General features: G+C 44.2%; 1 protein-coding gene across 1 annotated transcript in view; it reads right to left on the bottom strand.

Moving 5' to 3' along the window:
- LOC117544017 (proteasome activator complex subunit 4B-like) overlaps window positions 1-17,573 on the bottom strand; it is a 50,542-nt gene that overhangs the window by 18,962 nt on the left and 14,007 nt on the right. Inside the window, exons 12-35 of the mRNA XM_034212784.1 lie at window positions 17,055-17,241; window positions 16,585-16,674; window positions 15,965-16,029; window positions 15,611-15,761; window positions 15,050-15,148; window positions 14,374-14,443; window positions 13,531-13,598; window positions 12,736-12,939; window positions 11,284-11,441; window positions 11,010-11,105; window positions 10,865-10,920; window positions 10,682-10,738; window positions 10,524-10,579; window positions 10,331-10,429; window positions 10,184-10,246; window positions 9,952-10,047; window positions 9,468-9,599; window positions 9,174-9,383; window positions 2,411-2,547; window positions 2,257-2,310; window positions 1,881-2,010; window positions 1,148-1,229; window positions 575-728; window positions 77-143 (exon numbers count right to left, since the gene is read on the bottom strand). Coding sequence (XP_034068675.1) covers window positions 77-143; window positions 575-728; window positions 1,148-1,229; window positions 1,881-2,010; window positions 2,257-2,310; window positions 2,411-2,547; window positions 9,174-9,383; window positions 9,468-9,599; window positions 9,952-10,047; window positions 10,184-10,246; window positions 10,331-10,429; window positions 10,524-10,579; window positions 10,682-10,738; window positions 10,865-10,920; window positions 11,010-11,105; window positions 11,284-11,441; window positions 12,736-12,939; window positions 13,531-13,598; window positions 14,374-14,443; window positions 15,050-15,148; window positions 15,611-15,761; window positions 15,965-16,029; window positions 16,585-16,674; window positions 17,055-17,241 — 2,581 coding nt within the window. The remainder of the gene's footprint in view (window positions 1-76; window positions 144-574; window positions 729-1,147; window positions 1,230-1,880; window positions 2,011-2,256; window positions 2,311-2,410; window positions 2,548-9,173; window positions 9,384-9,467; window positions 9,600-9,951; window positions 10,048-10,183; window positions 10,247-10,330; window positions 10,430-10,523; window positions 10,580-10,681; window positions 10,739-10,864; window positions 10,921-11,009; window positions 11,106-11,283; window positions 11,442-12,735; window positions 12,940-13,530; window positions 13,599-14,373; window positions 14,444-15,049; window positions 15,149-15,610; window positions 15,762-15,964; window positions 16,030-16,584; window positions 16,675-17,054; window positions 17,242-17,573) is intronic.

Raw genomic sequence — 17,573 nt, 5'->3', positions numbered from 1 at the left:
ACAAACACCAAATGTAATAATGATAGTAATACTGAGGTACAGGCAAAGGATTTTGTGTGCGGTACGTTATGAGCACCTCACTCATCTCTTCATAGGGCAGGTCGTGTTTTCGCTTTTCAGAAGCTGCATGGATCATCATTTCCCTGGAAGGAGCGGGAGATAAAGAAGAGGCTGCTGTGATTTATAGATAACAACAAACTGGCAAAAATATGGATAGACACACGGTGTCTTCAAATAAGCAGCAAGGATAAATGAATGATTACAAAGTCAGTTAGTCAGCAAGGCAGCATGCCCTCTATCTAAACATCAATTATTCTATCTAGGCCAGGCAGTAAGTCGTTCAGTGAGCTTTATCTAGGCCAGGCTGTGACAGGAAGTCAGTTCAACACCCTGCTAGTTATCCATTCACCCAGATCAGTCATCCAGCAGTTAGGCCGACATAAAGTTAGACACAAAGACAAGCATCAAATCAACCAGGCAGTTAGTCAATCAGCAACTTAGCTCCATCCAACCAAGCACTTAATCAGCCCTCTAGTTTCTAAATCCACCTCCGTCACACAATCATTCTCATTACCTCGGCCACGAGTAGTAGCCCCAGTGTGTTTTCTCCACATACTGCTGAGAATCCCACTGTTCCTCACTCAAAGGCAGGTTTTTGCTGTCGTATTGCAGCCAGCGATTTGCCTCCCGATCTCCCGCACACACACCCTCTGGATCCTCATTACCACCTAAATATACATACAAGAAAAGTCATAAACACATTTACAAGCATGTTTTGTGTGTGTGTGTGTGTGTGTGTGTGTGTGTGTGTGTGTGTGTGTGTGTGTGTGTGTGTGTGTGTGTGTGTGTGTGTGGTGTGTGTGTGTGTGTGTGGTGTGTGTGTGTGTGTGTGTGTGTGTGTGTGTGTGTGTGTGTGTGTGTGTGTGTGTGTGTGTGTGTGTGTGGGGGAGTGAGTGTTTTTAACTGCCCACTGTTGGAAAGTCTTGTCAAACCATTTATGTTTTAATAAAGAGCAAATGGAGATGTGTCTTCAGGTATTATTGCTTACTCAATGGGAAATGACTTAGAATGCTAATGCTGACATTGTTGGATTGAGAGAAGGTGTGTAATTGTAGAATGTGTGTGATATTTGTGTGCTTCTACTCACTGATATCTGATGGCTTTAAAGCCACTTTTATTCTTGGTCGTTTTAGCTGTTTCAGGATGCCGGCCATTGCTGCGACTGCCATCTGAGAGAGAGAAATATTGGAGTTGTTAAGTTGAGCTACGCGCCAGCAGAGCAGGTCCTGGTACTAAAAGTGTTGTCTGTACGGATATTTGTCCCAGTAGTAAAAGTGATCTGGGATCTGCTCTGGTCTGTCTCAGTTTTACAATATTCTATCACACTGATGCTTATTTTTTATATATTGCTGCTACTTTTAATTCTACTCGTTGGGTTTTCAGCTATTCACATTTTTCTACACAGGCCTCTTTGAGACTTGCTTATTTGTAAGTGTATACTAAACAAATAAAACTCCAGCTGTGTCCCAAATCAATACAACACGGAAGTCCTAAGCGTGTTTTCAGAACGTAGATACCCAATAGCCAGTGTGCAAAATAAAAAAAAGCATCCTGCTGATGGACACTTTTGTCCCAGCAAATAGAGGCTCTACTCACAGCTGGAGAGAAATTAAAATAAAATGCACACAGACAATGACAGCTCAAGAAAGATTATTGAAAATATAATTTTAGAAAGACACTTTTTTTGTTCCCTCTTTGTGAAGTTAAATTGGAAGTGACAATGTAAAGTTTTCCAACATCAAAGTGTGCAACTATGATTTTCCGTTAGTTTTAAACATTAGAGTATCTTTTTTAGTCAGAAAAACCCACGCTATACACACCTTGCGTATGCTGATGGAGTCATGTGTGAGGCCCTGTGTGAAGTAGTGGACAGCGTCGGGGGGGAGTGGGTGATCTTCTCTCAGCTGGAGGGATAACAAGTCTGTGGCCATGTGCTCAAACTTCCAGGGCCTGAAACAAGCAAACGTACAAGTCTCATTCATAATAATAATAATAATAAAGAAAAAGCCATTCTGAAATGTACAAGACTTCTGGGGTTGATTTCTTTACAAATACTTTATATGATAAGTACACATTCTGCCTCTGATTGTGGGTACTCAGAGTTCATTTAAATACAGAACATAGTGTATTCTGACCTTTTTATAAAACATGCGGACAAATTAGATAGCACATACTGTAGGTTGAGAGAAAGCTTACAGGTTGCTGTCTTCAAGGCAGTCCAAAAGATCGTTGACCAGTTTCTCATATTTCCTGTATGTAAGAAAAATAAGTGTATATCAGTCAAGCTTCTCCTGCCCCTACTAATGATAAAGGAAATTAATGGATGTCCTGTATAATACAAGTTTCCTACCTTGCACCAACCACATTTTTGATCAGCTGACGTTGAAGCCCCTCATTCAGCTCCTCTAGAGACGGAGCCTCTAAACAAGACGTGGGATTTGCAGACTGTGCGATATGATTGGCTATCTCGACACATGCTTCAGACACCTAGAGGTGAAAGGGAAAGAAGGGCAAATAGATGAGGAGATCAGATGAGGGGAGTGTATTGACAATTAAAGGGTAACTTCTGTATTTTTCAACCTTTTGTGTCTATCTGACAACACATTTAAATATTGACCCTATACTGTACAGTTTTTTCTTTACCTTTCCCCTCATCAGGTTTGTTTATCATGGTGTCACAGTACTTGTTGCCAGAAGACAGAAATGTTAACGTGACTGAGAGTTAAAGAGAGGATTGCCTGTGATTCTTATCGTTATGGCCGAATATTTAGCTGATTTCAACAATGTGAATGTAAAGCAGGATTTCCCAATGAAACCAGACCAGATCAATTAAAATGTAAAGACATTTTTTTTTTTTTCATTGTAGGGTCTTATCAATAATTTTGTAAAAACATATAATAATAATCTGAGCCTGTCAGTGCCAAAAACAATCACTTTTAGAGGACATACATTGACGGGGCGCTATTGCTTTGAGTGAAAATTACTTATTGCGACCGCCATCTGCACACTGTCCTCGCTCAATACTAGAACCATTCTAAAAAATGTTGTCACTATTGGTCAGTTAGACACAAAATATGAGATAATATGTGCCCATCTAAAATAAAATTAGACTCTGTTGCTCCTTTGAAAAAGAAGAAAATAAAACAACATAGATTAGCTCCATGGCATAATGCCGAAACCCGCAAAATAAAGCAAAAGTCGAGACAACTTGAAAGGATATGGCGTTCCACTAAACTTGAAGAATCTCGTTTAATTTGGCATAGTACTCTCAATGAATATAAGAAAGCACTGCGTAAAGCGAGAGCAGCTTACTACTCTTCATTAATAAATGAGAATAAGAATAATGCAATATTTATTTTCAGCACTGTAGCCAGGCTGACAGAGAGCCACAGCTCTAATGAGCCTTCTATTCCCATAGCACTCAGTAGTAATGATTTGATGTGCTTTTTTAACGATAACATTGTTACTCGTAGAAACAAAATTAATGACATCTTGCCTTTGACCAGTATAGTGTTATCAATAGCTCCCGGAAGAACCAGCACCTTACCGTGGTAGAGAGGTTTGTGTGCCCTGATGAACCTGGGGGCTGTGTTGTCTGGAACCTTGTGTTCCTGGTAGGGTTTCCCATGGCAAATTGGTCTCAGGCAAGGGGCCAGACTAAGATTGGTTCAAAAGACCTCATGAAAGACGATACAAGAAGTGAGGATACCCGGCCCGGAGGAAGCCCGGGGTCCCCTTCTGGAGCCAGGCCCAGAAGGAGGACTCGTCGGCGAGCGTCTGGTGGCCGGGCTTGCCACGGAGCCCGGCCGGGCCCAGCCCGAAAAGGCAACGTGGGCAACGCCTCCGCTTCTCCGTCCCGCGGGCCCACCACCTACGGGAAACATCAATGGGGTCGGGTGCGCTGCCAGAAGGGTGGCAGTGAAAGCAGAGGGTCTCGACGGACCAGACCCGGGCGACAGAAGCTGGCTTTGGGGACGTGGAACGTCACCTCTCTGGGGGGGAAGGAGCCGGAGCTTGTGCGGGAGGTGGAGCGTTACCAGTTGGATCTGGTTGGGCTCACCTCTACGCACAGCGTCGGCTCTGGAACCTTACTTCTGGATAGGGGTTGGACTCTATTCTTCTCCGGAGTTGCTCAAGGTGTGAGGCGCCGGGCGGGTGTGGGGATACTCACAAGTCCCCGGTTAGGTGCTTCGTTGTTGGAGTTTACCCCAGTGGACGAGAGGGTCGCCTCCCTACGCCTGCGGGTTATGGGGGGGAAAACTCTGACTGTTGTGTGTGCTTATGCACCCAACAGCAGTTCAGAGTATACGGCCTTCTTGGAGACCCTGGAAAGAGTCCTGTATGGGGCTCCTGAAGGGGACTCTTTAATCTTGCTGGGAGACTTCAACGCACATGTGGGCAATGATGGAGACACTTGGAGGGGCGTGATTGGGAGGAACGGCCCCCCCTGATCTGAACCGGAGTGGTGGTTTGTTACTGGACTTCTGTGCTAGTCATGGATTGGCCATAACAAACACCATGTTCGAACATAAGGATGCTCATAAGTGTACGTGGTACCAGAGCACCCTAGGCAGAAGGTCCATGATCGATTTCGTTATCGTATCATCGGACCTGAGGCCGTATGTTTTGGACACTCGGGTAAAGAGAGGGGCGGAGTTGTCAACTGATCACCATCTGGTGGTGAGTTGGGTCGAGTGGCGGGGGAAGCCTCTGGATAGACCTGGTAAGCCCAAACGTGTAGTTCGGGGTGAACTGGGAACGTCTGGAGGAGGCCCAAGTTCAGGAGGCCTTCAACTCACACCTCCGGCGGAGCTTTTCGGGCATTCCTGTGGAGGTTGGGGACATTGAACCAGAGTGGTCGGTGTTCAAAGCCTCTATTGCCGAAGCCGCGGCGGGGAGCTGTGGTCTCAAGGTCCTAGGTGCCTCAAGGGGCGGTAACCCTCGAACCTCCTGGTGGACACCGGTGGTCAGGGAAGCCGTCCGACTGAAGAAGGAGGCCTTCAGGGATTTGTTATCCCGGGGGACTCCCGAGGCAGTTGCAAGGTACCGACAGGCCCGAAGGGCAGCAGCCTCATCCGTGGCCGAGGCAAAGCAGCGGGTGTGGGAGAAGTTCGGAGAAGACATGGAGAAGGACTTTCGGGCGGGCACCAAAGTTGTTCTGGAAAACTGTCCGACACCTCAGGAGGGGGAAGCAGGGAACCATCCAAGCTGTGTACAGTAAGGATGGGGACGTTGTTGACCTCAACTGATGGAGTGTTAGGGCGTTGGAAGGAACACTTTGAGGAACTCCTGAACCCGACAACTCCGCCCTCTATGTTAGAGGCAGAGCTGGAGTATGACGGGGGATCAACACCAATCTCCCGGGGGGAGGTCACTGAGGTCGTCAAACAACTCCACAGTGGCAAAGCCCCGGGGGTGGATGAGATCCGCCCGGAAATGCTGAAGGCTCTGGGTGTTGAGGGACTGTCATGGTTGACACGTCTCATCAACGTTGCGTGGAAGTCGGAAACAGTACCGAAGGAGTGGCAGACCGGGGTGGTGGTTCCCCTATTTAAAAAGGGGGATCAGAGGGTGTGTGCCAATTACAGAGGCATCACACTACTCAGCCTCCCCGGGAAAGTTTACTCTAAGGTACTCGAAAGGAGGGTCAGGGCCGATTGTCGAACCTCAGATTGAGGAGGAACAATGCGGATTCCGTCCTGGTCGTGGAACGACGGATCAGCTTTTTACTCTTGCAAGGATCCTGGAGGGGGCCTGGGAGTACGCTTATCCGGTCTACATGTGTTTTGTAGACTTGGAGAAGGCGTATGACCGAGTTCCCAGGGAGTTACTGTGGGAGGTGCTGCGGGAGTATGGGGTGAGGGGGTCTCTACTCAGGGCCATCCAATCTCTGTACTCCCAAAGCGAGAGCTGTGTCCGGGTCCTCGGCAGTAAGTCGGACCCATTTCCGGTGAGGGTTGGCCTCCGCCAGGGCTGCGCTTTGTCACCAATCCTGTTTGTAATATACATGGATCGGATTTCGAGGCGTAGTCATGGGGGAGGGGGTCTGCAGTTCGGTGGACTAAGGATTGCACCACTGCTTTTTGCAGATGATGTGGTTCTGATGGCTTCATCGGTCTGCGACCTTCAGCACTCACTGGATCGGTTCGCAACCGAGTGTGAAGCGGCTGGGATGAGGATCAGCACCTCCAAATCTGAGGCCATGGTTCTCAGCAGGAAACCGATGGACTGTCCACTCCAGGTAGGGAATGAGTCCTTACCCCAAGTGAAGGAGTTCAAGTATCTCGGGGTCTTGTTCTCGAGTGAGGGAACAATGGAGCGTGAGATGGGCCGGAGAATCGGAAGCAGCGGGAGCGGTACTGCAGTCGCTTTACCGCACCGTTGTGACGAAAAGGGAGCTGAGCCAGAAGGCAAAGCTCTCGGTCTTCCGGGCCATTTTCGTTCCTACCCTCACCTATGGTCATGAAGGATGGGTCATGACCGAAAGAACGAGATCGCGGATACAAGCGGCCGAGATGGGTTTTCTCCGCAGGGTGGCTGGTGTCTCCCTTAGGGATAAGGTGAGAAGTTCGGTCATCAGGGAGGGACTCGGAGTTGAGCCGCTCCTCCTTCGCGTCGAAAGGAGCCAGTTGAGGTGGTTCGGGCACCTAGTTAGGATGCCACCTGGGCGCCTCCCTAGGGAGGTGTTCCAGGCACGTCCAGCTGGGAAGAGACCAAGGGGTAGACCTAGGACCAGGTGGAGGGATTATATCTCTTCGCTGGCCTGGGAGCGCCTTGGGATCCCCCAGTCAGAGCTGGTTGATGTCGCCAGGGAAAAGAAAGTTTGGGGCTCTCTGCTGGAACTGCTACCCCCGCGACCCGACCACGGATAAGCGGGAGAAGATGGATGGATGGATGGAATAGCTCCCGGAAACGTAAGTTCTAATATTACACTAGATAGTAAACTAGAATGCTTTTCAGCCATAAACCTTGAACAATTCAATTAAATGATTCTCTCTTCTAAACCATCAACATGTATCTTAGACCCAATTCCAACTAAGCTGTTAAAGGAAGTTTTTCCATTAATTAGCACTTCTTTATTAAATATTATGAATATGTCTTTATTATCATGTTCCAAATCATTCAAAGTAGCAGTGATAAAACCGCTTCTTAAAAAGCACAACCTCGATCCAGAGGTTTTAGCCAATATAGACCTATTTCTAATCTTCCGTTCCTCTCAAAAATTCTTGAGAAAGCAGTCGCAAAACAGCTGTGTGATTACTTAAAAAACAATGGTTTATTTGGAGATTTTCAGTCTGGCTTTAGAACACATCATAGTACAGAGACAGCTCTGGTTAAAGTCACAAATGACATTCTAATAGCCTCAGACAAGGGACTTGTCTCTATTCTTGTTTTGCTCGATCTCAGTGCTGCATTTGATACTATCGACCATGATATCCTATTGCAAAGACTAGAGCACTTAGTTGGCATACAGGGAACTGCTTTAGGCTGGTTTAGGTCCTATCTATCTGAACGCTCTCAGTTTGTACGTGTCAATGATGAATCTTCCACACAAACCAAAGTTAGCCACGGAGTGCCACAGGGCTCAGTGCTCGGACCTATTTTGTTCACATTATATAGGCTTCCGTTAGGCAATATTATAAGGAATCATTCTGTAAATTTTCATTGCTATGCGGATGATACTCATCTATATTTATCAATCAAGCCTGATGAAATTAATCATCTAAATAAAATTCTGCCTCAAGGACTTAAAAACGTGGATGACCTTAAACCTTTTGATGTTAAACACGTTATTGTACTTGGCCCGAAGAATCTACGAAACAAATTATCTAAAGATATACTAACTATGGATGGCATTAATTTGGCCTCCAGTGAGACTGTAAGGAATCTTGGTGTTATATTTGATCAGGATTTATCCTTTAACGCCCACATAAAATCAATTTCAAGGACCGGCTACTTCCATCTACGTAACATTGCAAAAATCAGGCATATCTTGCCTCAAAACGATGCAGAGAAACTAGTCCATGCATTTGTTACTTCAAGGCTGGATTATTGTAACTCCTTATTATCAGGGTATAACAAGAAGTTAGTCAAGTCGCTTCAGCTGATTCAAAATGCTGCAGCTCGTGTACTAACCAGAGTTAGGAAAAGGGAGCACATTACTCCTGTTCTGGCTGCCTTACACTGGCTCACTATAGAACACAGGATATAATTTTAAATTCTTCTTCTCGCCTACAAAGCCCTTAATGGGCAGGCGCCATCTTACCTTAAAGAACTCATTATACCCTACTGTCCTACTAGGACATTGCGTTCCAAGAATGCAGGGTTGCTGGTTGTTCCTAGAGTCTCTAAAAGTACAATGGGAGCCAGAGCCTTTTCTTATCAAGCTCTACATTTGTAGAATCAGCCTCCAGTTTGTGTTCGGGCGGCAGACACCCTATCTGTTTTTAAGAGTGTGTTTAAGACCTTCCTTTTTGATAAAGCTTATAGTTAGGGCTGATTAGATTCAGCCCCTAGTTTTGCTGATATAGGCTTAGTTTGTCGGGGGACATCTTACTTCTTCCTTCTCTCTGTCTGTACCTGTGTACTCTCATGTTCCGATTAACCCAGCTTCCCCAAATTTCTTTCTTTTTGGTGTCTATATACGCCGGGATCCGGAGTCATGGATGATCCTGCGGTCCTGTGTCCTGCATCGCGAGCCCTGGATCTTGAGTCGTGGCTGTGGTCCTGGATCATAAGTCCTGGATGGATATCCTCGTGGATTCATCTTCTTATTATACACACATGCATTTCCAAACATTTGGACTACCTATGTTGCAAATGTATTATCTTTTCAATTTACACACGGCATCTATTGCACTCTGTTGCTCTCCCTGAGGTTTCTCCCATTTTTCCCTTTAAACTGTGGGTTTTCTCCGGAAGTTTTTCCTTGTACGATGTGAGGGTCTAAGGACAGAGGGTGTCGTATTGTCATACTGATATTCTGTACAAACTGTGAAGTCCACTGAGACAAATGTAACATTTGTGATATTGGACTATATAAATAAACATTGATTGATTGATTGATTGATTGATTGATTTGAAAGATACAATTTAATACACATGTTGCTCACAGTATAATAGATCCCTATGGTGTCGTGCTGGCGATGGATGCGGTCAATAATCTCGTTGAGCAGTCCACCGATGGAGGACTTCCCCAGGGTCATAGAGGGCGAGAGGCCACAGCGGACGAGGGCGGGCCACACCTCCCCGACACAGTTCCAGTCCCTCGCACTGGCCAGACAATTACCACTCTGCATACCCAGCATACAGTACAGAGCCCCCTGAAACACACACAGGGTTAGGGTAAGGTTTAGACACAGACCAGACACTAGTTTGTATGTGTTGTGTGTGTGTGTTTGTTGTACCTTGAACTGCTGTTGTGTGCCAGTGGTGTGTTGTGGTGAGAGCAGTTGTAGTATTCGGGGAATCAGGTCCCTGTATGCGAAGCTAAATGTTCCCACAGCGGAAATCAGCACATGTTGGGCCCTGCTACGTACCTGTAAGGACACACACACACACACACACACACACACACACACACACACACACACACACACACACACACACACACACACACACACACACACACACACACACACACACACACACACACACACACACACACACACACACACACACACACACACACACACACACACACACACACACACACACACACACACACACACACACACACACACACACACACACACACACACACACACACACACACACACACACACACAATTTACTACTTTCTCCAAGATATTTATGTTCATACCATCAGGAAATGGGAACCAGTGGATGTTGTGGTTTCATTTTTCTCTTAAATTCTTTGTGTCAGTTTACCTGGCTGTAGGTGCTGGTAGAAAGCAGCAGCAGGTCACATAGTAGCTCCTGATGAACCACTTTATATACAGTGCCCTCAACCACCAGCTTCCTCATCTATTGGCACAGAAATACAGTGTTCCAATATAATTATATTTCAACACCAACTTCTGACTGAGAAAAGCATTTGAATTGATATGCACATGGTATACTAGTAACCCTGCACAAAGTGTGTGCGTGTTGTTAAAATCACCTCATGCTGGAGTAGCACCCGGTCAATGAGCAGAGCTCTAATGTTCTGCTTTTTCCCATGAAGCTGCAGAAGGAAAGGCGACATACTTAAAACCCTGTGCAAGAAACTCAGTAAAAGGAACAATCAGCAGCCTTGTTACAGACTCACCCTGTTTTCCATGGACTTCTTCACAAGAGTGAAGCTTTTCCAACGTGAGTCAAACTCCTTCTTGTGAATGCCTTGGAAAAACATGAGGTCACTGATGATCTGAAGTCAGACAAAAAAGGCGGCTTTGAGATGTTTGTGGGCTAACGGCATGTCAAATAATAACATTTCTTACATGAATAATAGAAAAAGTCACCTTAATGATGACAAACAGTGACTTTGTGTCATCCTCAGTGTGCTCCAAGATGTGATCTAGATTAAAATGGATATTGATTAATTGTGCATCCCAATCACACTGCAAACAAGGTGAGCAGTTTAGAGCTGGAGTGTGGTTGTGTTAAAGCCCTCACTCACGTAGCAGCAGTCTCATGGTTTGGCAGATGGACTTTCTGTAGTTCTCCCGTGAATCATCTGGAGGGGAGGAGACACACAGGCGTCACGTACGGACACAGAATGCAGGATGAGCTGCCTTATCACCCACTGAAACAGCTCACTGAGCCATGTGTGTTGTATGCTGCTTGCTTGTGTATATCTTACCGTAGTTGATGCCTATGTGCAGCTTTATCTCCCCCAGATTGACCATGGAGGGCACGCTGAGGAGAAACAAAGTGTAAGGAGCCAATCTTGACAAGCCTGCAGGAAAATTCTTTTTTTTGTATCTGTATGTAGCTGCAGAACTCACAGGTCAGATACGTGTTGTCCATCCAGAAGGGGCAGCATGCTTCCAGCTCCAAGAAGGCAGTGCTGCACGATAGCAAGACTCAGCAACAGCTCCTCCCTGCCAACCACAACACACTTTACAGACCCTCATAGTGTGTTTGTTGTGAATTCACTATATTGGTGCCTTTTTTTGATTTTTTCAATCAGATTTTTTATTAATGATGGGATACAGGTTTCTTTGGTTTGTGTGTGCGTGTACCTGATTACCTCGAAAAACAAGATAAGTGACAACGCACCTGCTCATTGGCTGCTCTCCAGACACGTGGGCCTCGATTCGCTGCAGCTCAGGGCGCAGGAGGCGGGACAGCAGCTGGAAAACAAAGTTCTCCTCCTCCTGATTGGGCACGTGCCAACACACACCCAAGTCTGCCACATCTCCAGCTTTGCCCCAGTCCTGGAGACAGAGAGAGAGAGGGAGAGTTTCCATTGGAACAACTGGCAAGCAAACCACCATAACCAGCCTGCCTCAAAACCACCAATCCGTCCTTAGCGGGGATTTTGAAACACATGTTAAGGGTTAGGACATTCAAAAAAACGATCTACCTTCAGATGACAGGGTCATTACTGTTATACAGCAGCATTATGGTCAGCATACATTTCTTTTTTATACTTTCATCAAAAATATGTCAAAGCTCTGTTCATGTGTAGAAAATGAACAAGCTAAATCTGAATCACTCACGAAGCTATGGTAACCTTTAGAATATGTAACAGTTCTGACCCTTGACCCCGTTGAGCATGACATCCTCTCTTTCTCCCCCTTTCTGTCTATATCAAGCTGTACTGACGTATGAAAGGTGAAAAGCCCCCCCCCCCATAACAAATTCTCTATCTTTACGCACTGCAAAAACTAGAAAAATGTAATTATGTTCCAAAAGTCATGAGGCTGAAATGTTGCTGCATAACAGGTGTGACCCCGCAGACAAATCCAACTAGCAAAATACAAATGAAAATCAACGACCAAACAAAATACTGAATCAGTGACCGTGAACTGCAGATGAAAAGAGCTCAGTGTTTGAAAGCAGCAGAGGAGTGTAGCTGTAATTTCCACAACCTTGACATCCAAACAGGAACACATTTCCCTGCATTCATGTACAACAGCACCATTTGATAGAAAAGCTTTTCTCAGAAACACTGCAGGGCTAGCAGAGAAATTCTCTTTGAACTAGCATTTAGCTGCCTTAAAGCGAGACTATATAACTTTCACAAAACAGAATTTAGCTCATTGGTTATTAAAATAATCGTCAACTAATATGCAAGAAATCACACCTTTTTCTGTCTCTTTTGCTTTTCTTAAATGTCTTCTCTATTCAGCAACATAAATGTTCTAACATATGTGTTTATTTATTAAGAAAGAAAGAGATGGCAGTTTAAACATTAGTGTATGGTCCAGCAGTGAAGCCGATTCATTTCAATTTGATAAAGCTTTCTAAATCTCTTCCTATAACTGGGAATTGCAATGCAATTACTGAACCTGAAACATCCCATTTATTTAAACTGCGAGAAAGGCTGTGTCTTAAGGTTATTTTGTTGCATTTAGTTTCCAAGTAAACCTCATTGTTTCCTGTCCCAGAATATATACTGTAATAGCTGTGAAAAGAGCCAATTTGCACTTGAGCAGGTTAGCAAATAAGCTTGAAACTATGCAGTTAGGAGTCGAGGGACTGGATTTACTGGACGTGTGTGTTTACCCGTATAGGGAGGTCAGAATCAAAGCCTCCAGAGGTGCTGCGGTACTCGGTGGGATAGATGAGGGACAGCGACCTGAGTGTGTGCTCCAGCAGACTGCAGGCAAGTGTGTACGCCTGTTTGCAGCGCAGACGCACACACACACACAAGATCCGCTCCAGGTCCCCCTGGAATTTTAACAGCTGTTCACCATCCACACGGGTTACCTAAAAACAACACATACACATGAGTACATGCACACAGACACACAAACACAGGCAATTCAGTCGAGGGTTGTGTCTTAAATATTGCGGTTCTACAGTAAATCACAGCATCTGGCTCACCCCCACTCGGATTAAGCTCCCAGGAGTAATAAAACAAAACAGAAAGGGTATCAATATGTTCTGTTTAACGACAAAGCCCCTCGATATTTATGACCGTGCAGGGTGCACACTGCAAAAAAACTCATTGTTCATCATTTTTTTTCTCATAGTGTCACATAATTTTCCTATTTAAAAAAAAAGTTTAAAAGTTTCTTTGTTCCACTCATTTTGGGTGTTTAGTTTCTGAAGTTCTGTTAAAACACTTGATGAAACCTTGAATCAAGTTAAATAGACCGACTACTTCAGCAGTAATGAGTTAACGACTCACACATATTTCCAAAACTGGAATAAAGTAGATATGCCAACCCCTCTGGCAGTCATTTCAATCATTTTGAGATTTAACAACATTTAAGGACCCTAGATAAAAAGAAATTAGCAGGATTCATATTTTTTGGAGTGGTGGAGCCCTTTGGAAGTGATGGATCCCGGTCTCACCTCGGAGAGCAGCTGGAGATTCCACAGCAGCTCCTTATCCAGCTCGTCTTCACTCTGCAGCTCCTCGTCTACACACACACACACACACACACACACACACACACACACACACACACACACACACACACACACACACACACACACACACACACACACACACACACACACACACACACACACACACACACACACACACACACACACACACACACACACACACACACACACACACACACACACACACACACACACACACACACACACACACACACACACACACACACACACACACACACACACACACACACACACACACACACACGAATAATGCATTCTGTATTGCTCCCCTGGCAGACTGAACTCGTTTTGCTGAATTGTGGGGTCATTTCAGGTTTTATTCAGGCTAGAAGCATGGCTCTGTGGTCTGTATCCACTTTAGTCAAAACTGAAATACTGAAATATGGGATGGCATCAACAAATAACACATAATTAGGCCAATTCAACACTTTTTGTTGTATACAGTTATTGCTTTATTACCTATTTGCTAAAAGGCACAATTTTCTAGGCACAACATTGATTAATTTACGAACAGTTATCACAGACCAATAAACAAACTTGCTTTTTAATTTGAATACTGTAATGGCTTTGCTTTACACTGTGTCTATTAAGATCTCCTAATTTATATATGATAATGTACTAAATAGATCAAACAGATGGTGTGAATCAAAGGTGTGAATGCACTCATTAGATTCAAGAGACCTTGTACTCTCTTCATGTAAACACATAACAATTGTATCCACACTACACTACACAACACAACACATGACACAGTGTGGTACTGACTGTCAGTATAGTGGAAAATGACACTGCAGCAGTGAGGGACGAACAGGCGGAGAGACTCAGCGGGATGACACTGCACGCACACACACACACACACACACACACACACACACACACACACACACACACACACACACACACACACACACACACACACACACACACACACACACACACACACACACACACACACACACACACACACACACACACACACACACACACACACACACACACACACACACACACAGACACACACACACACACACACACACACACACACACACACACACACACACACACACACACACACACACACACACACACACATTATTTAGATGCAGAAACACATGCATGGAAAAATAACACTGGTAAGAACTGATTTCGCCTAAAATGTATCAAAGTAAATAATAATAAAGAGTGAAAATGTAAGAAATAAAACATAGTATATAAGAATGTAACTACAGTGTGACATGAAAGTGAAGGTGTAGAATGAAAATGTGTTTTTTTATAATGATAATAATTGTTCTTTCCTTCAACTATATCAACATCTTCAACATATGTACAAAGGTAGACCACATGTCTCTGTTCTGTGTTCTGCTTAAATTCCAACACATACTGTACAGTACATTAAATAAGTGAAGCAAGGAGTCAGAGATAAAGGTTGATGAACACATACCTTTGCTGCAGCTCTGCACATGTCAGCCACCATCCTGCCTGACACACACGTCTCAAAGACGTTGGAGGTGGCAAAGTTAAACACCTTCTGTAGCGCCATCTAACACAAAGGTAAGGTTTTTCAAATGTACTAATTAATTACTTCAAATAAAAATACAGTGCATAACACACATTGACTTCAAAATATAAATAAATCCGCCAAATGAATGTGTAATGTAATTATTATCAAACATATTCAGACATTTAAATCACTTTAAAGGTCAGCTACAATATTTCATCAGGACTGTGTTTGGTGAGATTCATCAGCAAATGACTGTCATCACATTTTAGCCAAATACTGATTTGTGCAAGTGACACAGATAATTTTCTTCCAAAAAAAACACAAATATAAATATATTAATGAGTAAAATAACCAAAAATGTTGCAACTTTGGCATGATCGTAGTGATAATGAATACGTTTCAGGGCTTTGAGGATAGTTTTCTGGATCAGAAGTGTCTGATTAGGGTCAGAGAATGAGTACAATATATAAATGAATGCATTTCAAAGAGTGTGTGTGCTACCTTGTATAGTTCTAGAGAGCATTGTGTTAGGATGGTGTTAACAGTGGAGGACAGGCCCAGCTCCACCAGGCTCTCCAGCTGGTTCTGGGTATCTGTCTCCATCTCATCTCTTGTCTGTTCCAGGGTGCTGCTGTCTATCAGACCAAAACACCTGCACATACACACATACACAAGCACACACTTATACACTTGTCAGCGATGAAAATGTCAACAGTGTTGGAAAAAAAAAGAAGGATGTTATGCGGCCGGCAGAGACAGCGATGCAGACAGGTGCATTTCAAGCAGAAAGAAATACATTCACACTAAGACGTTGACAACAAGGATTTACTAAGTGACAGTTTAAATTATCTTTACCTGTCCAGAAACTGGAGAATGAAGTCTTCGAATGCAGCTGAGGCAAAACACAGATTCTTCTCAATCTAAGAGGGAGAAAGAGAAATTGTTTTTTTAAAGGATGAAACAGCTAGCCTCGCACTGGCAACCTCGCGTCGGTTTTTGACCGTAGGGAGTGATACTTTGTTGCGCATTGACGAAAAGAATCCAGGAAGTGACTATTCACCCTGTAAAAATACAACCTGTCAAATTCCGACTTTTTCAATTAGCTATAACATGTTTAAAAGTGAGTTAAAGAGCCATGCTAGCTGGCTAGCTAGCTTCTGTATTCTAGTCTTTGTGCTAAGCTATGCTAACCAACTGCATATTCAAGAGATGGTTTCAATCCTTTGAGCTCACTTTCCAAAAATCTCAAAGAAAAAAGCTTTTAAATGATGAATGCTGAGATTTTTGCTCAACATGTAGATATTATGTTTATTTAATCTCTTTCCTGTCTAAATTGTTTATGTGTGCTGTGTGTGTGTGTGTGTGTGTGTGTGTGTGTGTGTGTGTGTATGTGTGTGTGTGTGTGTGTGTGTGTGTGTGTGTGTGTGTGTGTGTGTGTGTGTGTGTGTATGTGTGTGTTGTGTGTGTGTGTGTACCTCCGTGAGATCGCTGTGTTGAGAAGGAGCAGATGAACAATCCACTAAAGGCACCAGCGTGCTGAAGGTAGCGATGAACTGGAACGTTATCTGGACAGAGAAAGACAACGGGGAACGTGATTAAATTACATCATCTGAAGTGATTAAGGCCCTGTGCTAAATAGCCTACCAGATGTCAGTGGAATCACTTTTTACATCAAATGTATAAATTCAATCTGGTGTGATGGATTAATGTAGTCTGGAGACAATGAGCACACAAAGAAAGAAAATAAATCCATTTTACAATCCAAGCAGAAACTGAGGACAGTGCCGCAGTAATTGCGAGTTCTTCAAACTGAGATATTCATTCCACTTTCAGGAATTATTAAAAGGATATACGAGAGTGCACGAGAGGGGAATTTAATCAGCAATAGCTCTATTGTCTACTTGTCTGACAAGTCCTCTTCATAATCAACACATCCATGACCCACCATGCACTTGCTGAAGTCATTGGGGTCAACCCCCGGCAGAGAGCCCATGAGCAGGGGGAGCACGTGCGCACGGCCCTCTGGGTAATGGTTGGTTGGGGAGACCAGGCTGCGAGCCATGCCGATCATGCAGCTGAGAGTGGCGGTGAGGGTGTGAGGCTCCGTCAGGGTCTCCATTGCTGCGTACATCCTTTTAAACACAAGATTCCAGGAGGGCAATTCAAAAATGTGATGATGGAACAGTTTAAGGGGGTCACAGAGGGACAGTGCATGGTGGTGTCCTGAAAACAACTAAGCTTATTATGATTCTGCCTGCTCACCAACACTGTCAGAGCCAATTTGAACTCCTTCTCTGAGACATAACTCAAAACAAAACACCCATCCAGGATGTACATGCTATTAGATTTTGGGTGACCTACAATACTTTAGGATATCATTTTCAGATTTTTCAAAAGCAAATCAACATGTATAAGAAATATTATACATATTAGAGTTTTCTTCATGTATTGGCACACACTCTTG

This window comes from Gymnodraco acuticeps, unplaced genomic scaffold (assembly GCF_902827175.1).
Source record: "Gymnodraco acuticeps unplaced genomic scaffold, fGymAcu1.1, whole genome shotgun sequence".
In the NCBI taxonomy this organism is placed as follows: domain Eukaryota; kingdom Metazoa; phylum Chordata; class Actinopteri; order Perciformes; family Bathydraconidae; genus Gymnodraco; species Gymnodraco acuticeps.
Note: the sequence above shows the minus strand (reverse complement) of the source record. Positions and strands in the feature narration are given on the sequence as shown.